Source organism: Corythoichthys intestinalis, chromosome 14 (genome assembly GCF_030265065.1).
Source record: "Corythoichthys intestinalis isolate RoL2023-P3 chromosome 14, ASM3026506v1, whole genome shotgun sequence".
Classification (NCBI taxonomy): domain Eukaryota; kingdom Metazoa; phylum Chordata; class Actinopteri; order Syngnathiformes; family Syngnathidae; genus Corythoichthys; species Corythoichthys intestinalis.
Window position 1 is genome coordinate 22,409,843 of NC_080408.1, and position 27,564 is coordinate 22,437,406.

The following is a 27,564-nucleotide window of genomic DNA, read 5'->3' on the forward strand; positions in this document are numbered from 1 at the left end:
GACCAGAACTTGTACCAGGCTAACAGGTATTACTCTCCTTCCTTTTTCTTGTCTTTTCCTCTGCTTTGGAGCAGGATGCACCTGAACTCAACACAGATAGCACTTTTGTAGTTTACTTCACAATTCTTTTCTCTTATGTCTTCTCTGTGTGTTTTTGTGAGGGTCAGGTGATGGTGTCGGGATGGCGGACGGCAGGCAGCGAGCCATGTCGGCGTCGGGGGAGAGTCTGTACGCGCTCCTGGGCTTGGAACAAGGTTGCAGTCACGATGAAGTCAAGAAGACGTACAGGTGAGAGCCTTTAGGTGATCTGCATGGCCGAATTTTTTTTTTCTTTTCTTCATATTGGTCAATCACGGTTATTTTTACTTTTTTTTTTTTTTTTTTTTGAACTGGTAGTTTTAATTACTCTGCAATGAAACAAGAAACTAGAGTAGTTTAACCATTGTCAATAGCAGCCACTGAGTTAATAGTAATTATGTTATTCTTCTTTTTAATGTGTATTAAATCGTTTGAATGAAAAAACAAGAAACTTTACAATGATATATTTTTTTTATATTAAGTAAATTTAATCGCTGCCAACCCTCCCACTTCAAATAGAATGGACATTTAGCAACGTCAATGTAACCAATTAGTTTATGTATAATAATATACAGGAAATATGTATAATATACTGTATATATGTAGAGTACAGTAATATAGTATATATATACTGTATGTATATATATATATATATGTATAGTATATAGTATAAAGTAGTAGAAACACATACGTACTGTTTTTTTATGTAAAAGAATGTAAGAAAATTCATAAAGCTTACAAACTTAATAAATCAATACAAGATTTCTGCTTTTTCCCCTTTTATTTTTTTTTCTAAAAATTTAAAAGCGTGTATTTACTGTTTTTTTATGTTGTCCATTTTTTACTGTTTACTTTTAAATTAATTTCAAAAAACAGTTAAAAAGAGTTTTTTTTCTTTTTATTTAAAACGATGCAATAAAATTAACTAAACTTTAATAAACTACAAATTTAATAAAACCATACGCTACAAATAGAAAAAAATGAATACGTGAGTACAGTAATTTTCGGATTAAAAGCCGCTACTTTTTTCCTTCATTTTAAATCCTGCGGTTTATAGTCCAGTGCAGCTTATTTGTTGATTTATTTGCATTAATAGGCAACGCGTGCCTCCTAGCATGCATTGCAGCGCTACAGATGTACGTAAATAACAATAAAAATTCATGTTCTGTGCTAATTATTTATTCAGTTATTGTTCAAGTGTTTTCATTAATTGCTTGTTATGGTATTTGGTAAGACAGTCATATTCATGACCTGACACTATCATGGGCTTTACTGAATGTTTATGACAGATGTCATCAATTGTCATTCAGCAAATTATGTTACTAACTCCATTTATGTCCAGCTTGGGTCTTTTACATCCATTCAAAAGTGACATAATTTGCTGGATAACACTAAATGACATCTGTTATAGGCATTTATTAATTCTCATAACAGTGTCATGTCATAATTGTGCTTGTCTAATGACAGTCTTATAGCGCCAATGTCAAGTAAAGTGTTACCAAATACCATAACTAGCAATTAATGAAACAACTGGAACAGTAAATGAAGAAATAATTGGCACAGAACATGAATTTTATCGCTGCAATGCCTGCTAGGAGGCATGTTGGACAACAACAGTGTTGACAGCAGGTGGCAGCAGAGGTTGACTGTCTTCCCAAGGGCAGCAGTGATGGCCAAATAAAGCTTGTTGAAGCAATGAAGGTTCAAAGCTTCATGGTGGTTCATTTGGTCTTATGACAGTCGATTGATGCCGCTGTCAAATAAACCGTTACCGCTCAATATCTTTCGGTGTAAATATCCCATAATACAGTGAGTACAGCTGCGGCTTATAGTCCAGTGCGGCTTATCTCTGAACAAATGCCTTTTTGTGTCACATTTGGTGAGTGGTGGCTTATAGACAGGTGCGCCTTGTAGTGCGAAAATTACGGTAGTTGTTTTTTTTCTTTATTTAAAAAAAATATACGAATTTTAAAAATATATAAATGAATAAGACAGTACGATTAATTCATCGGCTGCCATTTAATGAACATTCATTCGCTCCTCCCAGTCAAAATAGATTGGACATCTAGCACCATCAATGGCAGCAAACGATATAAACATATCTCCGCTGATTAGAGATCGACCTCAATTTGTTTTCCAATCATCCGCTATCTCGGTTCGTCGCCAGGAAGCTGGCATTGCGTTACCACCCAGACAAGAATCCGGACAACCCCGAGGCAGCGGAGAAGTTCAAGGAGGTGAACGCGGCCCACGCCGTCCTGTCCGACCCCGGCAAGAGGAACATCTACGACGCTTACGGCTCGCTTGGGCTCTATGTGGCGCAGCAGTTCGGCGACGATAACGTTAACGCCTACTTCGCTCTCACCACCTGGTGGGCCAAGGTCAGTTGTAGCTTTCTGGAAATGGAGGCATGTCTAGAAAAGTTCTTGTGCTTAAAAATCATTGACCAACTAGTTAACTTCACAAGTTTATGCCAGTACTTCTAAAATAGTGGCGCGCGCCCACCCAGGGTGGCGCAGAGGGATGCCAGGGGTGGCGCATGTGACCTCAGGGGTCATACTTTTTGCCGAACTCCAATAAAGTGTAATTACACATCCACTCAGTGGGTGGCAGTGGCGCTGGCATTTTCAGAGTGTGCGCAGTATTTTTGAACCAAACAAGAGTACACAGCAAAGAGCACTAGAGATATGAAGAGCTAAGACGAGGAAATATGTTGAAACGTATGTGGCGCTGACTTTTAATATAGTGGGAGACAAGGAAAGACCAGTTAGTTTACTGTGTCTAAAAATGTTTACAGCGACGTTAGACCCCAATCATATTTATAAGCTTTTTTTTGTCAGCGAAAACGTGCTGAATATTGCCAACAATCGTCCTGCTTTGTCAGTGTTACATCAGTAAACCTGCAAGCCTTGTTAGCATCATATAAGGTGGCATACAAAGTTGCTCAATCCCAAATAACTTCACACCATAGCAAAGGAGCTGATACAGCCTGCAGCAAAAATAAAAAATTGTCCCTCTGTCCAATGACACTGTCGTTTTTGTTCTATTAATTTTTGTTTTTTTGCCCAAATTGTTTGGCATATTATCCTCATGAGTTAACGTTGCTAATCAATTTGAACTTATTATTATTAATTGATTTTATTCAATTTTATTTTTCGGTATCAAATGCTCAAAAAATGTACCTTGAGTGTTTTTTTACTTTTGATGTGACACCCCCCCAATAATTCAGGCAAATTGATGCGCTTTACGTCTTTTCTGTTACGAAAAAAACTATGTTAATAAAGTTATACTTTATTGTTAAGTTGTTCTATATTACTTCTTTAATATTATAAGGGACACAATGTTACCATGTTACCATAACATTTACAGTGGTGGCAGAGTTGGGGCGGCGCAAAACATTTACATTTTCCTGTGGGTGGGCATAACAGAAAATAATTGAGAAGCACTGATTCATGCAAAGAGGTTGGTAGAGTAGCCAAAACTTTTACTCAAGTAAGTGTAGCGTTACTTCTAAATAGGGCTGTTAAACAATTAAAATTTTTAATCGAGTTAATCACAGCTTAAAAATTAATTAATCGTAATTAATCGTAATTCAAACCATCTATATAATATGCCATATTTTTCTGTAAATTATTGTTGGAATGGAAAGATAAGACACAAGCCGGATATATACATTCAACATACGGTACATAAGTACTGTATTTGTTTATTATAAGAATAAATCAAGAAGATGGCATTAACATTCTGTTAAAGCGATCCATGGATAGAAAGACTTGTAGTTCTTAAAAGATAAATGTTAGTGCTAGTTATAGAAATTTTATATTAAAACCCTTCTTAGTGTTTTCGTTTTAATAAAATTTGTAAAATTTTCAATCAAAAAATAAACTAGTAGCTCGCCATTGTTGATGTCAACCCATAAAATCAGTCGCACCAAAGCGCCAGCAGAGGGAGACAAAAAACACAAGTAACAAGTGGACATGACACTGCTGTCATTTTAATCTGATTGAGTGGGGCATGTGCGTTAATTGCATCAAATATTTTAACATGATTATTTAGAAAAATTAATTAACGCCCGTTAACGCGATCAATTTCACAGCCCTACTTCTAAATAATATTACTAACGTAGTCATCCAAAAATGTACTCAGGTACAAGTAAAAAAGTATTTAGTTAGTATAAAAAAAGTATTGTAGTTGAAAAAAATACTCAAGTAATGAGTAACATCTTGAGCAAAAATAATTTAGGTCGTAAATAAAAAAAAAAAAAAAATCAATTAAAAAAATCGTGATAGGAAAAAAAAAATTCACATTCGCAAAAAAAAATAAAAAATAAAAAAATTGTGCACTCGCCAAAACAAATAGTGTTTACATAAAACAAGTATTTACACTCACTTAATAATTCTGCATAAAAAAATTCACAGACAAAAATTATTTGTTCAAGCACAAAAAGTGATTTTTGGGAACACATTTTTCTGAGAGTACACATTTTTTTGTGGTAACAAATGTGAACCCCATACGGACAAACCCTGAAGTGACGTGGTGGCTGTGCGCTTTGTGCTCAGGGTTTATTTGTTCTGTGCGGGCTGCTGACGGGATTTTACTGCTGCTGCTGCTTGTGTTGCTGCTGCGACTGCTGCTGCGGACGCCTCAAGGCCCCGTCCCCTGCCGACCAGGACGCGGAGACTCCTTACGACGACCTGCAAGATGACGATGTGGACGAGGAGGAGGACTTGCAGCATCGGACCCATGGTAAGCTTATTGGCCTGCATTGGGGAAAAAAAGGTGGGGAAAAATTTTCAATTTATGGTAAAAGTACTGGAAATTGTGATTAAAAACAAACAAGCAATCAAACAAACAGGAAAATACAAAATATTTACTGCCAAATAAAAAATAAACTACTACATTAAAAAACCCTATATTTTAAATGTTATTTTACAGTCAAAGACTGTGAAAAGTATCCATGCGTACAGTGTGACCGGACTAACAGGCTAGGTTCAGACTACAGGTCTTGATAAACAATTCCAATTTTTCTTCATATCTTTTTTTGGCCTGCGAGTTCAGACTGCTTTTTTCATTGAGCCCGTTCGTGTATTACGCATGCGTACTCGCAGTCCGACACGTGCTGAGCAAACTGACCCGCATGCGTAGAAGCATCAAAACAAATGACTATACATGCTGGCTTTGCGTCATTCTAGGGTGATCATATTTTCATTTCCAAACAGAGAACACAAATAACGGACATAAATAATGTTTAGTCTTATATTCAAAGTTTACATGGATTGATAGAACACATGCATGCACTGTGCATCCATGAAACACACACATACGATCAGTTTGGCCATGTAAGCATTGTGAAATATTGCTAATTTGGTGCACAAGAAGAAAACCGAGCATTGTCAGGCTTATCCTTTTTTTTCCTGTTTAAATTTTTATGTTTATGACTGTCCACCTTCTCCCGAAAAGCCGTGTTCAAGCTAGGCGCTAACGCTAATGCACATCTCCATTGCCGACGTCCTCCCTGCCTCTCTTGCGCTTTGCTGATGTAATTGCGGCATGAATTCCAATTTGGGAGACTTGACAGTTCAGACCGCAGCCATATACTGGAAAAATATGCCCCGGATCAGATTTAAATCACATATGAAAGTGACCCGTTGTCCCGTTCAGGCCGTCAAGTTAATGCCTCACTCGAGTCGGAAAAAGACGAAAAATTCAGGTTTATGCATTAAGACCTGCGGTATGAAGCTAGCCATAGGGACATCAGTGTAGTTTGAGGCTACGCTGCGACTGTGGAAGTCGAGGGTGCTGACTACTGAGCCATTGGCCAGCTTGAACATCAAAAATATATTTTAAATATAATATATATATATATATATATATATATATATATAATAAATAAAAAACATATTCTTTATACCATAATTTTCAGTTAAAAAAAAAAGAAGCTAACTAGCTAACTTCCGGTTGCGTTTGCTAATTTACACTAGCTTTTGCTAGTTCACACCGTTTACAAAAATCTACCATAAAATTTAAGGTTACCCAAGCACTATACTGTTTTAAGTGTATTTTGACATATTTCTAAATAATAACATTAAAATTTTGGCCAGTACCGTATTTTTCGGACTATAAGTTGCACCTGATTATAAGTCGCACCAGCCATAAAATGCCCAGTGAAGAGGAAAAAAACATATATTAGTCACACTGGAGTATAAGTCGCATTTTTGAGAGAAATTTACTTGATAAAATCCAACACATAGAACAGATCATTTTGAAAGGCAATTTAAAATAAAAATACAATGGAGAAAAATATGCTGAAAAAGTGTTCGATTACAGCATGATAATGTTACATGATGCGTGAACAACGAAATGCGAACGTGGCCGGTATGTTAACGTAACATAGCTAAGAGTTATTCAGATAACCATAGCATAAAGAACATGCTAACAAGATTACCAAACCATCAGTGTATTTCCAAAACACCAAAATAACTTGTGAAATGATATAATATTAATAACGTGTTAATAATTTCACACATAAGTCGCTCCAGAGTATAAGTCGCACTCCCAGCCAAACTATGAAAAAAACTGCGACTTATAGTCCGAAAAATACGGTATTTCACCCCAAAAAAAATTAATTATTGGTGGCACCAACTTGGGCCACATTTGTGTGCACAGATGCGAGCGTGCCAGTCGTTCAGCAGCCGTCCAATGCCAGCGAGAAAACTCAACTCATCTCGGATGGACGGCGCAGATACGGAGACACATACGCATGATGATGCGGTCCATATGTTCCTGTTGTCATGGCGGCCGGGAACATTTTTTGCTGTTTTTACTGTGGTTGTGGTGTCGTAGTAATTTGGACATTTTGATAGTTCCTAGACCAAAAATTGTGTAGTGATTGGGGAGTCAGGAATGTGTGAATTTGTTCATTGGTAATTCCTATGTTGAGTAGACATTTTGAGGAACTATCTATCTCTATAATGTCAAAATATGATCCGGAGCACAGCTTTTGTGTTCTTTATCTTCTTCTGGTGGTCAAAGGACCTCAATATCAATGTCATCAATAAATAAAGATGTTGAAGGAACAGATTGAGTGAATGACAGGTTAAGTACTATCCTTCACTCTGACTACAGTAGGAGACGAATGAAACCTTCTAAATGTTAATCAGTCAATGTCATTGACAAATTCAGTGCAAATGGTCTGCTCACAAAACCCAAGCATCTTAGTTTGGCGACATCTAATAGTCAATAAGCATAATTGCTGCGCTAAGCTGTGACCAGCCCTTTGTACAAAGGCAGAAGGCTTCTACGTTCATCTTGAAGGCAACATGCATAATGGCCAAAAAACAATGTCAATATTATTCGATATCATTTTAAAATGCTTTTGTCGGCCGATGTTATCGGCTACCAGATAATATTAGACAACTCCAATAAATTAAGGGGAAAAAAAGTTCTTTTAAACATCAAGTTTACATATTTTTTAATTTCTTGAACATTTAGTTTAATGCTTTTTAAGGCCTGAATTAAGACAAAATCAATTTAATTACTTTTAATGCTTCTTAATGATCGCATAAACTATCATCTCTAATGCTTGTAAAATTGACATCATCGTAAACCAGAAGTGGGTCAACATAGAATCGCCTTCGCATACAACCGATGTTAGTACTGCTCGTTTTCTGCCGGTAATCTTTCAAAAAAGAACATCCCGAGTAAACACTGCTGCTAAGGAACTTGTAGAAACGACTCTAAACATCACGACATATGAAGCATGTTTCTTCATACGTTTTCCAAAACCAAAAACTCGAACGAAAAAATGTGAACAATGGATCAACTTGTGCAGAAGTCCAAAAGACCAGTTTAAAGCCAGCAAGGTGAAGCCATTCACCTTCGTATGCAGTAAACATTTTGTTTGGGGCCATGGTCCTGCAGAGGACGAAGAGGTAAGCCATTTTGATATTTTTACTTGTTTTTTAGCTTTGCCGTGCTACTTCTGTCTGACAATGTGACCTGAAAAAAAAATGGTATCTGACTGCCACTGTTGTTACCTTTTATGATGTAAAAAAAAAACAACTTTAGTAAGGGGGAAAGTGGAAATAAATTATTAGAATTAAGATTTGTGACTAATGAAAAAATTTAAAGTGTTCTTTGGCTGTCACTGAGTAGCATTTGCGATTGCTACACAAAAATAGCAATGTAAATTACCTCCATGAACGATCAGAAATGTATAACAACCAGAAGATATAATATATAAGAAAGATAAGGCATATGGTGGTAAAGGATAGATTGTTGAAAAAGGAGAATGTCATTGTCATTGCCCGTCTGTTTCGGCCCTCGACACGTGTATGTTCTTCCACATCTTTACCAGTGAATTTGGCACTAGGGACATCATTTTCGGACAGAATTGGTAGGTTTAGCTGAGTAAACATCTCGCTCGTACACTATTTACATGCATTTAGCATTAGGGTCAAACGCGAGCTTGACCCACCTAGCAACAGTTGCTAACGTCATGAATATTAATGAGCAAAAGCGACGTGTTGCATGCACTCCATTGAAGGCTCCTTATTCTGTGCATTCACATCCACCACCACCCTCTGCTGATGGATTTCAGTCACTACGACGGAGAACTTTATTCCATGCAGTCAACACTCCACCATAGTAACAGTGAAGCTACAGTGTATCATAAAAGTGAGTACACCCCTCACATTTCTACAGATATTTAAGTGTATATTTTCATGGGACAACACTGACAAAATGGCACTTTGACACAATGAAAAGTAGTCTGTGTGAAGCTTATATAATAGAGTTAATTTTCAAAATATAGCCATTAATATCTAAACCCCTGGCAACAAAAGTGAGTACACCCCATAGAAACTACGTACATCCCTAAATGTCCAAATTGAGTACTGCTTGTCATTTTCCCTACAAAACATGTGAATTGTTACAGGCATTCCTGCAGAGATTGAAGAGGTGGGGGTCAGCCTGTTACTGCTCAGACCATGCGCTGCACTCTACATCAAATTGGTGTGCATGGCTGTCACCCCAGGAGGAAGCCTCTTCTGAAGACAGTAAAAAAGAAAGCCCGCAAACAGTTTGCTGAAGACATGTCAACAAAGGACATGGATTACCGGAACCATGTCCTATGGTCTGATGAGACGGCAGGCTTTTGACACCAACATCTACTGTAGTTGACCTGCAATTCCACTTCCTTCCAGTACAGCTGACTTTAAAGGTTGTCCGGACCCTCCACACACACTGCATGCTCTGTCATGCCCTCCATGACTCTTGACATATTTGGGCATGTCGGCATGGCAACAGCTGACATGCTTGCGCGCATGTCTAAAAACAGACCTGAGTGCGAGCCGCTCGCTGTTCTTCTCACTCGACTCTTAGGCCCTTTCTTTCTCCAGAGCTCCAGTTTGGCAACTCGGCAGCAACTGCAAATCGTGATGGAGAGTCTAGAGAAACAGCTGCTGTGTCCCATCTGTTTGGAGATTTTCTCCAAACCGGTGGTGATCTTACCATGTCAACACAACCTGTGTCGCAAGTGCGCCAATGACGTCTTCCAGGTGTGTGCATGCGCGTGTATCCATTCAAAAAGTTGTGGCCTTTGCCTAAATAGTGCTCTTGTTTGAAGAGTAGTACTGTGGGTTGATTAACTCCAGTAACTCACCTAACCAACCCACAGTACTACCCAGTCTTCAAGGCTCTTGAAGACTGGGTGAGATCCCACTGATTAGGGGGCATTTATGGGTCACTTCCTATTTATTTTGAGTCACTTCCTCTTGATTATGGGTCAATCCTGTTGGTTTTGGAAGTGTGTATTGAAGTTTAATATAAATAGAAGTCCAATATTGGCAACCACGGAGTTAAATCACTCCAATGGGTCCAATGAAATTTTTGGGGGGTGGAATTTTCTGTTTTTGAGAGGAGCGAACAAAACAGTTTGAAGTTGGAACGGTTGAAATCGTCCGAAAAAGTTTTTTTGTGGGTGCTACTTGAAAGTCAATGATAATTATTGGGAAGGTTTTGGTGAAAATGAATGATCACCAATTGAGGTTTTTCTTTTTGTTGGTCCACAGAGTTGAAATTCAGTTCAGAGTTGAAATTCAGAAATTCAGGTTTTTCACAAATGTTAATGGGAGTGTTGGGCAAAAACTGAATACCATTTGTTTTGTGCATTGAATTGCGAATTATGTTAATCGGATAAAAATTTAGGATGCTACACTTTTTTTGGGGGGGGGGATTGTAAAATCTTTGCCATTGGTATTAAATGGTTCATTTTTCCGTGAAAAAACATGCTTTTGGCACCACCGTCAAAGTAAGTGGTGATATCTGGGGTATTTTTTGGAAAACAATCTATTTAAGCTAGTTTTCTATGGAATCACAGGAGTGCCAAATTAAAAAAAATAAATAGATGAATTAATATATAAATAAATGAATAAATAAAGAGAAATAAATGAATTAATAAATAAATGAATGACAATATAAAACAGTTTTGTCATTGAAAAGCTCTAATGGAGAAAAACAATGACAATTGTTGTCATTGACTTTTGCTTCTTGTCATTGAAAAACACTAAAGGAAGAAACCTTTGGCATAACATGCATGTACACTTTTTGCTGGGGATGGGACATTCTTAATGATCGATGCAAAACAATCTGTATTGACTTATACTAACTTTTATGGGTATTGGTTCAGCCTATACCGTTGAATTCAAACCTTTGTTTTGAAATATTACTAAAAAAAACAAACAGGAAAAATGTCTGGATTTTCGGAACAAATTTAATATCATTTTTTGAACATAAATTATATTAACATACACAATAAAGACATGCTTGTTAAACAGCTCTTAAATATCCAGGAATGAAAAAAATGTCTTAAGACCACTCAACATTGTCTAAATAAAGAAAGTAAATACTGTATAACTGAAAAAACTTCTTTGTCAGGGTATAACAAAAATAAATTAAAACGGAGCCGTCCTTCAGGTAAAACACTACTGCTTTTTTCCACAAGCACAGCCAAACTCAACAAAAAAAAAAATCAAAGCACCTGTGGGCGGTTGTAAGACCACATAAATAAAATAAGTAAAATTAGGGAGAAGGGGGTAAAACGCTGTTTACTACATTTCTCACAGTTTAATTAACTTTAAAATTACAAAACACATACAGGAAGACACTTCTCTCCAAGCAGCTACCTACTCGAGTTTTGCAGGTTAGCAAGTTCACATATTTTAATGTTATGCTAAGTCTAATGCAGGTCGGACTTTCAGTAGCAAAATTAGAGGTGCGTTCCCCACTTCCACAACATTGACATCTTTTTACATTTCTTACAATGGCTGCTGCTGGCTGAAAAAAATGTCTAATATCCCTAATATCTAATGTCGGTGTGTGTGTGTGTGTGTGTGTGTGTGTGTGTGTGTGTGTGCGTGTGGGTGTGCGTGTGTGTGGGAAGGGTGGGGGGGTCAATTACAACAATTAAAACGTATGAGAACACAATCTAAATGACCTATATAAGTGAAGTAATTATATAACACAAATATGTTTGCTTAAAAGTTGTTGGGGACAATTTGAGGATTCTGAAAAGTTGGTAGAGTTTTGTCCTTACGCAAACCTAAGCCCTTGCTGAAACATAATATTTCAATTCCAGGCGGCCAATCCCTACCTGAGTTCCAGAGGGGGCTCGACGGCGCCATCTGGCGGCCGATTCCGCTGCCCGTCGTGCCGCCACGAGGTTGTCCTGGATCGGCACGGTGTCTTCGGGCTCCAGAGGAACCTGCTGGTGGAGAACATCATCGACATGTTCAAACAAGGAAGCGCTAGCAGGTACGCGCAAAAGACTATACACCCTTGGACAAGTATTCAAACCCACACCATCACCTTGGCGCTCGAGCGAGCTCACTACCAAGGTACTGAAGACTGAGTTGAGAAAGTTCTATGCATTTTGAAGGTTAAGAAAATCTTATAACCGGAGAATTTATACCAGCACCTCAAATTAATCTGTTGGCTCTGTGGTCAGCACGCTCAACTGCCACAGCAATGCAGATTTAAACCTCAGTAGGAGACTGGTTGCATATACTTTTCAGTCGTTTGCTATAAAACAACCGTTAACTCACAGTTAACTCATTGGCTGTCATTGACGGCGATAGACGTCCGAGCAATTTTGACTGGGAGGGATGCCCAACCATCCAATAAAATTGGACTGGACGTCTATCGCCGCCATAGCACGTGAAACATGATCACTCAATGCTAGTTATCCAAATTCTACAGCTTGCAAGATGGAGGCGTCACTGCTAATGAGGGAGATGCTGGTAATTCGTCACGAGCACGTGGTCTAGAATTCCATTTGTAAACCTAACCTCAACCACGCCCCATCAATGAGGCTTCTAGCGGAAAAGAGCAGAATATTGGGGAAGTTAGCAGAAGATAGCAGAATGTTGGGTACGCCATCATTAAGTAGCGTAAGATTTCGTTTACAAACTAATGTAAAATAGCGTAAACTACTAGTACAATAAAACTAGCGTAAACTAGCTAGCGTAAAACTAGTGGAAGCTAGCGGCTAATTAGCCAAGCACAAGAACTTCACGGAGAGTGGGAAGTCTGGGTGATATTTAGGAATATGTTTATGTATCTACCTTTGTGTGTTATCGTTAGTGCTTTGTTGTGACCTATGGCCAGACATCCCCGATTTCCAGACACGCCCCCGTCTTGCAAGCCACGGACAGAGACAATTGCCATAGTAAAAGTTTGGGAACCTCTGTTGACACGTTCATGTGTGGGTCAGAAAGGAGACATCACCACCCGCAATCGAGGTGGAGCATCCTGTGTGCGAGCATCACGACCAGGAGAAGATCAACATCTACTGCCTGAGTTGCGGCATCCCCACCTGTTCCCTCTGCAAGGTGTTTGGCGCCCACAAAGACTGCAGGGTGGCGCCACTTGATGTGGTCTTTGCCAAACAGAAGGTACCCGCCTCTTACTTTGACGTGTTCCTTTGGAAGCGTGCTCCAATTTGGAATTGTCGGAAAGGACCTATTGAGGTTGTGTGTCGTGGGCAGGCCGAGCTAAGTGAGTGCATCGCCGCACTGGTGGGCGCCAATGAGAGGATCCGGGCTGTCATGGGGCAACTGGACGACACCCGCCGAGCGCTGGATGTCAGTGGATCTTCCCGGGCGCGTAAGTCTTGCCGAGCATTCCCATAAGCAGCGGGCATCTTCCAGGACAACGGACGCCGACAAAAGTCCAAGGTGTGTGAGTCCTTCGACCGCCTCTTTGCCGTCCTGGAGGCACGGAAGGGCGAGCTGGACGCCCGCATCGGCGCCGAGCAGCAGGAAAAACTGGACTACATGGCTGGACTGCGCAGGAAGTACAAGCGGCACCTGGAGAACACCGCCGAATTGCTGGAGAACGCAATGTCGGCTAATGAGAGGGCTGAGATGGCCGCCTTCCTGCAGGTTAGCCTACTGTACGAGATATTGCTGCTTTCCGGGAAACCGCCTCGTTGGTTTTTCAGACCATGAGGGCGTCCTGCCAGGGACAAGGGGCGCATTTCCCATCTGCTGTCAGACACCTGATGGACAGAGACTATGAGGGGTGGTGTTTTTAGATGGCGGTGGGCTCCTGAATTCAATGCCTCTGCGCCACTTAAGTCGTACTGTATGTTTGTTCTATCTATTATATTTGGCAGTTTGAACCTATAATTAAATTTGTAATCCAAACCTCATAGTGCTTGGTCATCACAGATGAAAATTTATTCCACGGGTGTCCAAATTACAGCCTACGGGCCTATGGACTTGGGGTTCCATATGGGCCAACTGTAGCGCACTGCCCAGTTTTTATTAGTCTGCAGAAAATCGTATTTTTCGGATTATAAATCGCGGTTTTTTCCCCCATAGTTTGGCTGGGGGTGCGACTTATACTCTGGAGCGATTTATGTGTGAAATGATTAACACATTATTATTAGGGCTGTCAAACGATTAAAATTTTTAATAGAGTTAATTACAGCCTAAAAATAAATAGTAATTAATCGCAATTCAAACCATCTATAAAATATGCCATATTTTTCTGTAAATTATTGTTGGAATGGAAAGATAAGACACAAGATGGATATATACATTTAACATACGGTACATAAGTACTGTATTTGTTTATTATAACAATAAATCAACAAGATGGCATTAACATTATTAACATTCTGTTAAAGCGATCCATGGATAGAAAGACTTGTAGTTCTTAAAAGATAAATGTTAGTACAAGTTATAGAAAAATTATATCAAAACCCCCCTTAATGTTTTCGTTTGAATAAAATTTGTAAAATTTTCAATCAAAAAATAAACTAGTAGCCCGCTATTGTTGATGTCAATCACACAATGCTCATGGGTGCTGAAGCCCATAAAATCAGTCGCACCCAAGCGCCAGCAGAGGGCGACAAAACTCCAAAAAACACAAGTAATAAGTGGTTATTTCACTGCTGTCATTTTAATCTGTTTGAGCGGGGCGTGTGCGTAAATTGCGTCAAATATTTTAACGTGATTAATTTAAAAAATTAATTACCGCCCGTTAATGCGATAATTTTGACAGCCCTAATTATTATATCATTTCACATGTTATTTTGGTGTGACACTGATGGTCTGGTAAACTTGTTAGCATGTTCTTTGTGCTATAGTTATCTGAATAACTCTTAATAGCTATGTTACGTTAACATACCGGCCACGTTCGCATTTCGTTGTTCATGCATCATGTAACATTATCATACTGTACACTTATTCAGCATGTTGTTCTCTATTGTATTTTTATTCTATGTGTTGGATTTTATCAAGTAAATTTCCCCCAAAAATGCGACTTATACTCCAGTGCGACTTATATATGTTTTTTCCTCTTCGTTGGGCATTTTATGGCTGGTGCGACTTATACTCAGGTGCGACTTATAGTCCCAAAAATACGGAATATATCTGAATATGGCCCATGCATGCGCCTTGAATTCAGCCTACATTCTGTTGCACTTCTGAGGTTTAACACTAGGTTGAGCTAGTCACTTGAAATCAATGCAAGAAACTTTAGAATTCCAGTATTTGGTCTTCTCTTTGTTCTGCTAAGTTTGTTTTTGTAAAGTAAATATAAATGTATATTTTTTGCAATATCCTCATACCTCAGGATTATTTTGTTGTTTGTAGCTCTTAAATTATTCACTGCCATTGACAGTTATAAAAATCAAATCCATATCAACTGAGAAGGCTGGCATTGATCATGTTTCACTGCCGTTGACGGTGATAGACGTCCAATCCATTTTGGCTGGCAGGGTTAAATCGATCAATCACTGCAACCCCCCAGTCAAATTGGATTGACCTCTATCGCCGCTAATGAGTTAACTCTGCAGTTTTAGCATAAACTCAAAGTACTGTACTCGTTTTTTCTTCTAGGACAGCAAGCCCCTGCTGCAAAAGTGAGTGGCTATCCACACGGGGTCAGTTTGGATCGTCAACTTGAGCTAAGGTTGCGCCGGGACATGTGTACAGGATGGCGGTGGGAAGCGACACGTCCAACTTGGAAAAAGTTCAGTCGGGATACGAGAAGATGGAACACTTTCGAGCCAACTTCCAGCGCCAGAAAAGGGCGCTGATGGCAGTCTGCTTCCTTCAAAGTAAACTGCCTTTCGCCAAAACCTTTTGGCGTTGCCGTTTAGCATCATCCTCTCATTCTCATCATCTTACACACTAGCAGGCTGTAGCCGCCCAGCAGACGGTGGCGATGTCAGGGGTGCCACAGAGGACCGATTGGTGGAGGATAACGCTCGGAAAATGGTTGGAATGATGGTGCCACCTTCGGAAGCCCCGCCTCTTGCTAAAGCTCCTCCTCCATTGCCTCTAGAGGCCACACCCGCTGCCAAAACTCCTCCACCTGATCTGGCGGCCCCACAGGTATGAACAGAGCAGCCTTGTGTTGGCTAATGAGTACTCATCCTTCCTCTTCTTCTGTGGTGCAGGCGGAGTCCCAGCGTGTCGACGACGCAAGCAAACACGTTTTCTCCTTCAGCTGGCTCAACAACAAATGACTTCTTCCTCCATCTTCTCTATAATATATCATCACCATTGTTTGAAAGCGAACCCAATAAACGGGCGGAGTTTTGCCAAATGTTTCAATTTGATTTGGAGTTGCTTATCCACAATCCTTTACGGTAGCACTTTTTCCAAACACTGACCCAGTTCATGACTTCGTATGCTATATAAGTATATCTATATGGCGAAAAACACAGACAAGGCTGAAAAAGCAGTTTCTGCTCTTGCACCCCTCTTTAAAATAAACTGCTGTATTTTAAGCCAAAAGAACTGTTGTGCTTGATAGAATGTCTGTATGCTGCTATAGCAGTTTCATGGCACATTAAGCCCCCGAATTATTTTTAATTTGCCCATTTTACCCTGGAGACCCCGTTTACAGACACTGCGCAACCGCTTTTGTTTCAACCCAGCCATGAGAGGTAATTATATTATTTGAAATGTCTATACTTTTAGCTTAGAATCATTAATTGATGTCTAATATTTAGTTTAAAAAAAAAAAACGTCTTTATAAAATCATTCACTCACATATTTCAAACTTTTAAACAAATTACATCACAATGAAAAAAATAGTGTCTGTAAATAGGTCACAGATATCTACCTCATAACTATCGCTTAATTGTATTTTTTTTGTTACTGTCGCATTTCCCCCGATATTTTAGATGATAAATAATCGATCCAAACAAAGAAAATTGAAAAAAATGTGTAAAAGGGTAAATATTTTTTAAAAATCTCGACCATTCCTTAAAGTCTACGATTTCTGCATTGCGACCCTTGTTATATTACCGTGTTTCACCCATAAAATCCCCAAAAAGTCCAGCTGTGGCCATTTACACCTGTGCCTTGACACTCACTTCTTGGATCACAACAAGGTAAGTAAACGATAATATCTCGTTAAAATCACTGTCTTTAATTATGCCCTCATCTCGAGTTGGGGTTTAGGGATTTATTTTTCAAAAAATGCCCTCCTGTTCAAAATGTTTCTACCCCAGAGATTTTAAGCTTTCCAATTATGTATTACATATACATATAGGAAAATATTTAAATCTGGCCAACTTGGGGGTTTCAGAGCGGAACTTCAAGCCACCGCCACATATATTTTTTTAAACCTGAGCTGCCATTGATGGTAATAGTCTGTCAAATAGTCACATGACCTATAAAAGGTTAAGGGGTCTTGAGTGTCAACATTTGAAAAGCTGTCCACTGTAGTGACCAGAGTCGCTTAAAAGGTTGGGAAAAATCCTTGCTTCTGTAGGTTTCACCTCGTGGCGGAGTAAAAGTGTAGCGAAAAGTGAACCGCGAAATAGCGGATCAGTGTGCCTGCTGTTTTGCACCTCCGCACCACCAGAGGGCGTTAAATACAGCCGGCGAGACGGGGTGACAGCGGCGTGTTTACGGACTTGTTTTAGTGTATTCTATTTAACAAACGCGTTCGTGTACTTTTGATTTCTGTTGTCTTTGTAAAATCGTACTTCTCAAGCCGCGCCGGCACGAAGAGCTGGGTCCTCAGGCAGCCGGGCGGTTGACAACAGAAAAGCAGACAGACGTCCTGCGGAGGTCCGAGCCGAGGTGTCATCAGCGGTCCTCACGACAGCCAACGCCGCGACGCCTTCGCCGGGTCCACCGGGCAGGAGCCTTCGAGCGGCCGCCGTTGGAAATAGACAAATCTCCGGCGGCAGCCCGGCCCAGGGCCACTACGCCGGGCCGCCCCGCCGCCAATCCCCAGTCACGGGGACGGATATTTGCCTTTTTCTTGAAATGACACGCGTCAACAAGACGTTTAAAAGGGCGACTAGGGCCTCGCCGGTCCGTCTCGGCTGGTCTCATCTCCGGGGCGCGCGCTGCCTTTCTCCGCCTCGTCTTCACGTTGGCCGCGGAGGTCCTCCCCCTGCGGCGCTGGGCGGAGTTTCATCCCGGACCAGACGCTCCTTTTGTCGGATCGCTTTGGAGCAGACTCCCCGGGGCTTCAGGCACAAAGAAAGGGCACTTTGGATGCAAGGACGGCCACCGAACCGCCACACGGTGTTCAGGAGCGTGCGGACTGGCCACCGGAACCTCGAGGTGAGTCCGAAGTGGACTTTTTGCCTACTAAATAGGCTTTTGGGCCTCGTCGTTGGCGCCGTGTTGTCTTGGCTAGTTCATGGCGGCCTGTCGGTGAAGGCTTGTTGGCTCCAACCGACGCAACCGTGAGAGCCCACACAACCGCTACAACAATCAGAACCACAAGTCAGCGCGAATTTGAAAGACATGTGTTTGTTTTTGTTCTTAAGTGACACATTGAGTCCCGCCTTTTATTTTTCTTCTTCGTCTTCTGTAGCCCACGTGACTCGATAAACGTCGCCACTTGCAGTTTTTTTTTTCACCTCACTTTTTCGCCCGTTTCCACTTCTTTTCTGTTCTTGAAGGCCCAGATTTTGAGGGCCCGACGGTTTGTGTTGGTGCCAGCGGAAGTTTCAGTGACACGCGTCATTTCCGGCCGTGCCGCAACGCCAACTGATAATATTACTTGTGCACGATATTAAAATATTGTGGCAAAAGTATCGATACGTAAGTTGCGTATCTAGATAGGTCACGTGATTCAAAAGTATCAATACTCAATTGTTTTTGCTGTACTGCCATGGAGGATATTTTTGCATCAGCAATCCAATGCAATGCTTCAACTGCCACTGACAGCACTAGACGTCCAATCCATTGGAAGTGGGAGGGTTGGCAGCAAATGAACGAACATTCATTCGCTACCACTAGACATGTGAGGATTACTGGTTTCAAGGTTTACCGTGGTATGAAAACTGCAAAAATTTTCCATCATACCGTCCCATAAGGTATTAGCTATTTTTTATGTCCCAAAAATGCATGGAAAAATCCCTCGCGTGCAGCTGCAAGGCTCAACCCTCCCCTACCGGTTGTTGCTCAGTATCAGTGAGTCAGATGTGCGACACGATGGCTGGAGGTGGTGAAACAACTGAACTTTTTCCCCCCATCGAAGAAAACCAAATCGCTGGTATGGGAATACTTCGGCTACAGTAAAGTTACAGACGGCCGCGGCTTAGAGGAGGATGGCCAACAGACATGTAAAACGTTGTTTGCGGAGGGTGGCTGCCGAGGAGGCAATACCTCCAATATGATTTCACATTTATACAGAAGTAAAGGATAGTAAACACTAGAGGCGTGTGAAATTTCCAATTCTTAGATTATTCGCGATTCGGCTGTGGAAGATTCGAGAGCGATTCACAAACATCCAAATTCTGATTATTGAATTATGCCAGGTAAAGCAGACAAACAGTGAGCGCGGTCTTCGGAACGCAATGAGGAACGGACCGAGAGTAAATGTTCTACTCATGCTGCTAGATAAAAAAAACAAAACTACCTGACTGTGGCCGACAGCCGCTACTAACAACGCCTAGTTGCTACAAGCATACGGCCACATACTGCTACAGTAGATATCACATATATGTAGAACTAGATGCAAAATGAAAAACGACAGCGGCGTTAGAACATGTATTGAGAACTAGATGCGAAATGACAGACTTGCTGGCATTGGTAAACAGCCGCCATCTTAAAACAGTAGACTTCTCTAGAAGGCTCTGTTGTAGCGAACCTAATTAACTTTTTATCTAAAATTCTCCTAAATCGGCAAAATCTTGACCTGAATCTATCTTTAAATGATTAAACAGTTTTAAAACTTTGACATGTTGAAAAATAAAAATCCTGTTCAATGGACATTTATTTTTGTTAAACCCAAATATCTCTAACACATTTTAGAGCTGTAAATGGAATACAATGATACCGTGAAACCCGTGATATTTTGGCTTAAGGTTATCATGCCGGCACATGCCTAGCGTCAACATTCCCAGTTCAAATGCCTTGGAAGTCCACTAGGGATAAATTTATTGAGATAGTTTGAACTAATTTCTAAGAGCCACATGATTGTCTGTCACCGTCAATGGCGGCCAATGAGTCTGTCAGTCTTCAGTCAGATTGTTTGTGAAGTTTATAGTTTTTTTCGTGATAGAAATGTTTCCAACCGATCAAACACCAAATGTCCAACTTCAATGTGTTCACGCAATGTTTTGTTTGCATGTGGGCGTGGTGAAGTGGAGGGGGCGGAGTCAGCTCGACCAGACGCCGAGCAATGAACGGCGGCGGTGGCGTCTCCGCGCCTCAGAGTGGCAGACTGAAGATCGGCACAGGTAAGTGTCAAAAATGGTCAAACGGAGACAATGTTGGTAATGATTAACCACTTGATGCCTGAATGTTCATTTTAAAAAATACATAAAGCATTGGAGGACCATGTAAGTTAGTGTTGCAACGATTAATCGGTTAACTCGACAAATTCAATTAGAAAAAAGCTTCTAGTCAAATTTTGCTGCTTTGAGGATTTGTTTAATTAGAGTGGTGTTTTAATGGTTTGTTTTGAAAGTGTTTGCATTTAGTTTTACTGATTTAGGTGGACACACTGCTCTCTAGTGGCAAGTTTGGCAACAGTGACTATGGCATAACTCATCTAACATGGTTGGATCTAGTCTCTCCCAGTTAAATCCAACATAAGTTTGTAAGCTTTTGTTTGAGCTAATATGCTTGTTGATGCGTTCGTAATTTAGTTTAGAGGTATATTTAGCATTATTTTGTGGGAATATGTGTTTGAACTATTTGTTAAGAGCATTGAAAATAAAACGTTAGCATTTTATACCATTTAAGATAGCCAACTTTTAGTATGCAAGTTAGCCAATTTTTCTGTTGTTGTACTTCGATCCTAATTTATTCATTTTTTTGTACCTTTTAAGGGTAAGCTCAGGTATGTATTTTTATTTTTAAATCCATTTATTGCTCTTGTGAAATGAAAGAACAATCCTGCATAGTTTTGACAAACATCCGGGAATTTTATTATGTATTTGCATTTCATTCTCTTTTGAAAGTGCAATCGTGGCAAGCCTTTGTTTTACTTCTCCCTAAATTGATTCTGTGACATCTTAAATGTTCCTAATCAGATTACCCGATTATTTGAATTACTAGATTTATCAATTCAATAATCGATAGCTGCAGCCCTAATGTAAGTACATAAAAATAGTATTCATAAAAAATACTAATTCGGGAAAATTAAACTGAAAAATGCAGCTTGAAAAAAAAAAAAAAAACCTGAAAATCCTAACGAAAAAAATAATAAGCAAATATATGGAAAATTAAAAAATATTTTAAAAATAATGGGGATTTTTCTGTTATTTTTTTTTCTAATTAAAGATTTAATTTTTAAATGTCTTTTGCAACTTTTATTCGGATTTTCAATTTGTTTTATTGTATTCTTCAATTATATATATGCCATGCGAAATGATAAACATCACCAAAATGATATAAAACTTACGTGTCCATGGTCATAGACCTGTTCATGCAAAGCACATTTAGGCCTGCAGAAGAGGCCCAATTTGTGCTGACTTGCTACACTGATGGTATTCTATATGCTATAGTAGTACCACCAATCGGCCTCAAGATGTCCCTATAGTTAGCCAGTTTGCTTCTCCTGCCAACTGCACCTGAGTAATGCATGCTAGAAAATTAAAAATAGCAACACATATGATGAATGCTCTTCTGTGCCATTGACTGTGCCAGACGTCTAATCCATTTCGACTGGGAAGGTGTCGAATGAACAGTTCATTTGCCCCTCCTAGTCAAAATGGATTGGATGTCTAGTGCCGTCGATGGCAGGCAATAAGTTAGTATAATATTATTAACTTAATATAAAGCATTCTAAAAAGTCTTTTAAACACTTCACTAGTATGAGTAGAAAAATATGCAAAAATATGTATGCTACAGTAATGCTTCTGGACACTTGATAGTTTAAGTTGCTGCACTACTTGATACATTTAACATTTGTGGCAGGTCGGGTTAATGTCAATTCAGAAATAAAGTGAATTTAATTTTTTTCCCCAATTACTCATGTATTCTCCCAATGCAAATTCAGGCATTAAGGGGTTAAATTATGAAAGAACTGCATTGCACCGCCGACGTTAGCGCCGATGCTAACCACGCCACCGTTTGTTCCCGCGCTCAGACGAGTGGTGTCAAGAGGATTGTTTGACTCTTCTGGAGAGAATTCGCAGCCTGCTTCCTGACGGCGACGCCATGAAGTACAAAACTACAGAGTCGCACTTCGACTGGGACAAAGTGGGCTTCGGTAGCTTCACGGGGGAAATGTGCCGCCAGAAGTGGAGCAAAGTGTCCACCGAGGTACGCCTGCCCGTTCTAAGGCCGCCGCTCGTACGTGACGCTTCTGCTGTCTTTTGGCCTCTTCAGGTGCGCAAGTACAGAACCATGACGGAGCTCATCATGGATGCCATCGAGTTTGTCAAAAATCCTTACAAAGGCAAGAAGATCAAGGTCGGTCTCGCCGCGTTAGCTTGGGTGAAGGCACGTTACCGTGAAAGGTCCACCGATATATCGGCCAGCAGATATATGAAATTTTTTTCCTTAATATCCAGCATCAGTCGATATATGGTCAATACAATAGGAAAGGGGTGTCAAACTGGTCCTCAAACGGCCGCAGTGGGTGCTGAAGTTCATTCCAACTAAACAAGATGAAAACCTTTTCACCAGTCTGTTGTCTTACAAGTGTAATCAGTTGATTGCAGTCAGTTGCTGCTTATTTTAGCAGAAACCTCATTGGTTGAACAAAGCCCAGGACCCACTGCAGCCCTTTGTGGAATATGTTTGACACCCATGCAATAGGATGTGTCTTGTTCACTGTTTGATTGATGATCTTTTTTATGAAGGTCAGCGAATATAATGCCTAGCCGATATAGACTTTTTTCCGTCCCAATAGTTTTTTTGAATATTGTCCGGTAGCAGCCGACATCCTATTATATCAGCTATACTGTGTTTGCCTGGCACTGCCAGACTATTCTCCCTGTATTTTTCAAACACTGTTAGAAGAGTCTGGGACCCATCTCCTTATTGGCCTCTCGAGCCAGAACGAAATCATCCGTGTAATCAGATTTGTTTATTTGCGGCGTTGGAAGTAGTCTCCATAACAACAAAGATGGCGAACAGGAGAGCTGAGAATATGTTCTAATCTGCGGTAAATTCAGTTTTAAATGACTAAAAACACATTGAGTCGCTAAAACCAACAGTCTGTCTCGCGCTAGCCATGTTGAATAAACTTCTCCGTTCTCCTCGTATGTTTATTCCCTCGCGCTAGAGTTTCTTGTCGCTTTATCAACGGCACGTCCGCCCGCCGCTGATTGGTCCACCCCGCAGTCTGTTTGCTGTGGCTTGCTCCACCCTGGGAATTTGAGTCGCTGAACGGTCGCCAGATTCTATAGCTGGAACAGCGGTGTGTGTGGTGTACCAGGCAAATACTAGTACTGTGTAATTGTTATGTTCACTGTTTGGGTGATGAGCTTTGTTAATTGTGCCACCTCGTGGCTGGTGTTACAAAAGCAATGGTAAAATTTACCTTCTCATATAGACCCTACCCACCTACGTCACAAAATCACGTGCTCGCTGTATGGTTCCGCCCCCTTGTCCGTCATTTTGTGTCTGTATTATCAATGGTCTCAATTGATCGAGCAATTTATAATGCATTTCATGGAAGACCTGGTGCTTTCGGATGCCGTAAACTCACTTGATGCGTTGCATAAAAGGCGTTATGTGGAAAAGCTTCAGTTTATCCATTCGCCAGATCCATATTTGATGCCTAAATCGATGTTTTTCGACCCGCTGTCTCCGCCGTATTTGCCTGACATCTGCTAGCTACCCTGATATGTACAACTATCTTGTCCACACAAAATCAGCCTATTCTCACGAAAGTTTGAAAAACTTTAAGAGCTTGGAGGCTTATAAATACTTCGTTGCTGGTTGGGTGAAACAGGTCCTCGTCCACGAAAATTCGGCAGGAATCTATCTTGTGCTTGGAAAGGTGAGTTATGAAATTTTCAATTCAAAATCTTTTGTTATTGCTAACATCCACTGTCAAGTGTAATGTATTTCATGTCGTTTGTCAATGGAGTTAGGGCTTCTAATGTTTATATGGTTTAGCGATAGCACTCTCACTACATACATACGTGTATGTTGTCGGCGATTAGCCTAGCAATGATCTTAATTGTGGTTGTCAGCCCAAAACCCTCTAAATATATATTAAATGCATCTTACCAGATATAAAATGACTACTACATAATCTGTGGTAATCGTTTGGAGCCCAGTTTTCTCGTCGAATTGCAGCAGCCCATCTCGCTCTCTTCTCTCCGGGTCTCTCGGAATCCGGTAGAACTTCAAGTCTCTCCGTCTTCTCCGTCTATCTTCTCTGTTATTGCAACCGACCGCCACACACGCCTTCACCATTTTGATTATTAATGTTAACGAGCAGAAAAACACGTCGTAAATAGGAGGAATGTACGTAGCCGTAACAGGTAAACATGATGTGTTGACGGACAATTGGGCGGCACCAGTCAGGAGGAAGGAGTTGTGACGTCACGTGGGTAGGGTCTATAGACTGTCTACCTTTGAATAATAAGTGTTTCAATTTCTTTTCATAATCAACCTGCTTTTAAAAAAGTATATCAGCCTACAAAATCAGTTAAAGCATCGGTAATCGTCTTAATTTTTCATTCTTTTTTAAACCAGTATTGACATCGGCCTTTAAAATGCCAATATCGGTCGACCTCTAGACATCAGCAATCTGCTGAATTAAAAGAAAAAACACTACATGAATAAATTTATATAAACACTCACCGGCCACTTTATTAGGTACACCATGCTAGTAACGGGTTGGACCCCCTTTTGCCTTCAGAACGGCCTCAATTCTTCGTGGCATAGATGCAGCAAGGTGCTGGAAGCATTCCTCAGAGTTTGGTCCATATTGACATGATGGCATCACACAGTTGGTGCAGATTTGTCGGCTGCACATCCATGATGCGAATCTCCCGTTCCACCACATCCCAAAGATGCTCTATTGGATTGAGATCTGGTGACTGTGGAGGCCATTTGAGTACAGTGAACTCATTGTCATGTTCAAGAAACCAGTCTGAGATGATTCCAGCTTTATGACATGGCGCATTATCCTGCTTAAAGTAGCCATCAGAAGTTGGGTACATTGTGGTCATAAAGGGATGGACATGGTCAGCAACAATACTCAGGTAGGCTGTGGCATTCCAACGATGCTCAATTGGTACCAAGGGGCCCAAAGAGTGCCAAGAAAATATTCCCCACACCATTACACCACCACCACCAACCATCCGAATGTCGCAGCAGAAATCGAGACTCATCAGACCAGGCAACGTTTTTCCAATCTTCTATTGTCCAATTTCGATGAACTTGTGCAAATTGTAGCCTCAGTTTCCTGTTCTTAGCTGAAAGGAGTGGCACCCGGCGTGGTCTTCTGCTGCTGTAGCCCGTCTGCCTCAAAGTTCGACGTACTGTGCGTTCAGAGATGCTCTTCTGCCTACCTTGGTTGTAACGGGTGGTTATTTGAGTCACTGTTGCCTTTTTATCAGCTCGAACCAGTCTGGCCATTCTCCTCTGACCTCTGGCAATAACAAGGCATTTCTGCCCACAGAACTGCCGCTCACTGGATATTTTTTCTTTTTCGGACCATTCTTTGTAAACCCTAGAGATGGTTGTGTGTGAAAATCCCAGTAGATCAGCAGTTTCTGAAATACTCAGACCAGCCCCTCTGGCACCAACAACCATGCCACGTTCAAAGTCACCCAAATCACCTTTCTTCCCCATATTGATGCTTGGTTTGAACTGCAGGAGATTGTCTTAAACAATGTCTACATGCCTAAATGCACTGAGTTGCCGCCATGTGATTGGCTTATTAGAAATTAAGTGTCAACGAGCAGTTGGACAGGTGTACCTAATAAAGTAGCCGGTGAGTGTATATATATATGTATATTTTGAAAATCCTATATCAGTTGACCTATAGTTAGCGTGGTGGTTTTTGCGTGTGCTATCCTCCCGGCCAGACGCACCCAGATTTTCCCAAGAAGCCCTTGACGCCATACTTCCGCTTTTTCATGGAGAAGCGAGCCAAGTATGCCAAAATCCACCCGGAAATGAGCAACTTGGACCTGACCAAGATTCTGTCTAAGAAGTACAAGGAGCTTCCTGACAAGAAAAAGGTGTTACTTTGCCGGTTGGTGTTTCCATCTGGGCAAAAAGTTTGAAAAACTCCTTCTGTTTTGCGGTCAAAGCAAAAATACGTGGCCGAATTCCAGAGCGAGAAAGAAGCTTTTGAGAAGAATATGGCCCGATTCAAGTAAGACGCACGCCGCCGGAAAGATGAGATGACGGAGGTGGCCAACCTTGCTTTTATGCGGCAGACACGATCACCCCGAGCTGATGGAGGAGAGGAAAAAGTCTGACCTGCCCGAGAAACCCAAAACTCCCCAGCAGCTTTGGTACAACCACGAGAAGAAGAGCTACCTGAAGATCCACCCCGAGGTCTGTTGCCGTCAGTTTGATGATTGACGAGTTTGTCAGTGACGTGCCTTCGGTGGTCCAGGTGAGTCAGAAGGAGCTGAAGGAGGTCTTGAGGAGACAATGGTCGCAGCTGTCAGACAAGAGGAGACTAAAGTGGATCAGCAAAGCGCTGGAGCTGCAGAAAGACTACGAGGTAGCTAGCATTAGCCAAACGCAAGCGTGACGTCGTGACCGAAACGTGACGCGGCGTGCTCCCCTGCTTTCAGGACAGCATGCGGGCCTATCACCAAGCTCACCCAGACGTCGGCTCTGAAGATCACGTGCGCTCCGTCCTCACCAAAGCGGAACGGCAACTCAAGGACAAGTTTGATGGGCGGCCAACCAAACCTCCACCGTGAGAACTGCGCGCACACACACATTCATACGAAGTCGGGATGTCCCGATACAGATTTTAATTCTCATCCAGTCCGATTTTTTTCTTGGTACGTTTAGCAGATACCCACAGTTTTAGCCTATTAAAAATATGCAATCAGTATTATACAGGTTTTCCCCCCAGTGCTTTACTAGCCTAGCGGGCCGCCGTCATTTCCGTTAATTTTAGGGTACATACAGGTCACTTCTGGTACATTTTGGGGCTCACTTCTTGCACATTTTGGACAATTTCCTGCTCATTGGGTACTTCCTTTTGATTTCAGGGCTTTTCCGGGTCACTTGTTGTTGATTTTGGGTCACTTTCTGATAATTTTGGGGCATTCCTGGGTCACTTTTTGTTAATTTTGAGGCAGCTTGAGGACTTTTTTTTTTCATTTTTGGTGAATGCCAATGAAACTATATATTATATGTAATATTATTTTTATAATAAATAAATATATAATCATTAATTATATATATATATATATATTTTTTTTTATAAATTTTAATTATAACTATAATAAAAAATAATTTTTATATATATTATATGCCCTTATTCATTCACTTACAGTGGGGAAAACAAGTATTTGATACACTGCCAATGGGTTTTCCCACTGTGAGTGTATCA

At 40.8% G+C, this 27,564-nt stretch overlaps 3 protein-coding genes and 1 long non-coding RNA gene across 10 annotated transcripts in view; 3 read left to right on the forward strand and 1 right to left on the reverse strand.

Moving 5' to 3' along the window:
• LOC130929463 (dnaJ homolog subfamily C member 5-like) lies at nucleotides 1-7,168 on the forward strand. Of its 2 annotated transcripts, none has more exons than XM_057856605.1 (5): nucleotides 1-26; nucleotides 168-288; nucleotides 2,246-2,459; nucleotides 4,638-4,824; nucleotides 6,745-7,168. In XM_057856605.1, the coding sequence occupies exons 2-5, from the start codon at nucleotides 182-184 to the stop codon at nucleotides 6,840-6,842; spliced, it is 606 nt and encodes a 201-aa protein (XP_057712588.1). In that variant the 5' UTR covers nucleotides 1-26; nucleotides 168-181; the 3' UTR covers nucleotides 6,843-7,168. The 2 variants fall into 2 exon arrangements, with proteins under 2 accessions (XP_057712588.1, XP_057712589.1); XM_057856606.1 differs by having other exon boundaries at nucleotides 14-26; nucleotides 162-288.
• LOC130929464 (uncharacterized) lies at nucleotides 3,604-21,312 on the reverse strand. The gene is made up of 3 exons (XR_009066897.1): nucleotides 17,588-21,312; nucleotides 11,729-11,842; nucleotides 3,604-4,838 (listed from the first exon to the last, which is right to left on the reverse strand). It is a non-coding gene; the product is annotated as an uncharacterized LOC130929464 (long non-coding RNA).
• LOC130929462 (E3 ubiquitin-protein ligase TRIM63-like) lies at nucleotides 9,496-16,249 on the forward strand. 3 transcript variants are annotated; one of them, XM_057856604.1, is made up of 9 exons: nucleotides 9,496-9,635; nucleotides 11,714-11,889; nucleotides 12,848-13,028; nucleotides 13,122-13,217; nucleotides 13,284-13,517; nucleotides 15,483-15,505; nucleotides 15,579-15,703; nucleotides 15,781-15,980; nucleotides 16,046-16,249. In XM_057856604.1, exons 1-9 carry the CDS (start codon nucleotides 9,516-9,518, stop codon nucleotides 16,112-16,114), a joined length of 1,224 nt encoding a protein of 407 aa, XP_057712587.1. In that variant the 5' UTR covers nucleotides 9,496-9,515; the 3' UTR covers nucleotides 16,115-16,249. The 3 variants fall into 3 exon arrangements, with proteins under 3 accessions (XP_057712587.1, XP_057712585.1, XP_057712586.1); XM_057856602.1 differs by having other exon boundaries at nucleotides 12,848-13,217; XM_057856603.1 differs by having other exon boundaries at nucleotides 12,848-13,217; nucleotides 15,784-15,980.
• ubtfl (upstream binding transcription factor, like) overlaps nucleotides 17,483-27,564 on the forward strand; it is a 14,957-nt gene continuing 4,875 nt past the window's right edge. For all 4 annotated transcript variants that reach the window (XM_057856596.1, XM_057856598.1, XM_057856597.1 and 1 more), the window contains exons 1-9: nucleotides 17,483-18,176; nucleotides 20,211-20,305; nucleotides 22,162-22,337; nucleotides 22,404-22,487; nucleotides 26,069-26,224; nucleotides 26,297-26,361; nucleotides 26,426-26,546; nucleotides 26,608-26,718; nucleotides 26,792-26,919. In XM_057856596.1, the coding sequence (XP_057712579.1) occupies nucleotides 20,248-20,305; nucleotides 22,162-22,337; nucleotides 22,404-22,487; nucleotides 26,069-26,224; nucleotides 26,297-26,361; nucleotides 26,426-26,546; nucleotides 26,608-26,718; nucleotides 26,792-26,919 (899 nt within the window). In that variant the 5' untranslated portion in view covers nucleotides 17,483-18,176; nucleotides 20,211-20,247. The remainder of the gene's footprint in view (nucleotides 18,177-20,210; nucleotides 20,306-22,161; nucleotides 22,338-22,403; nucleotides 22,488-26,068; nucleotides 26,225-26,296; nucleotides 26,362-26,425; nucleotides 26,547-26,607; nucleotides 26,719-26,791; nucleotides 26,920-27,564) is intronic.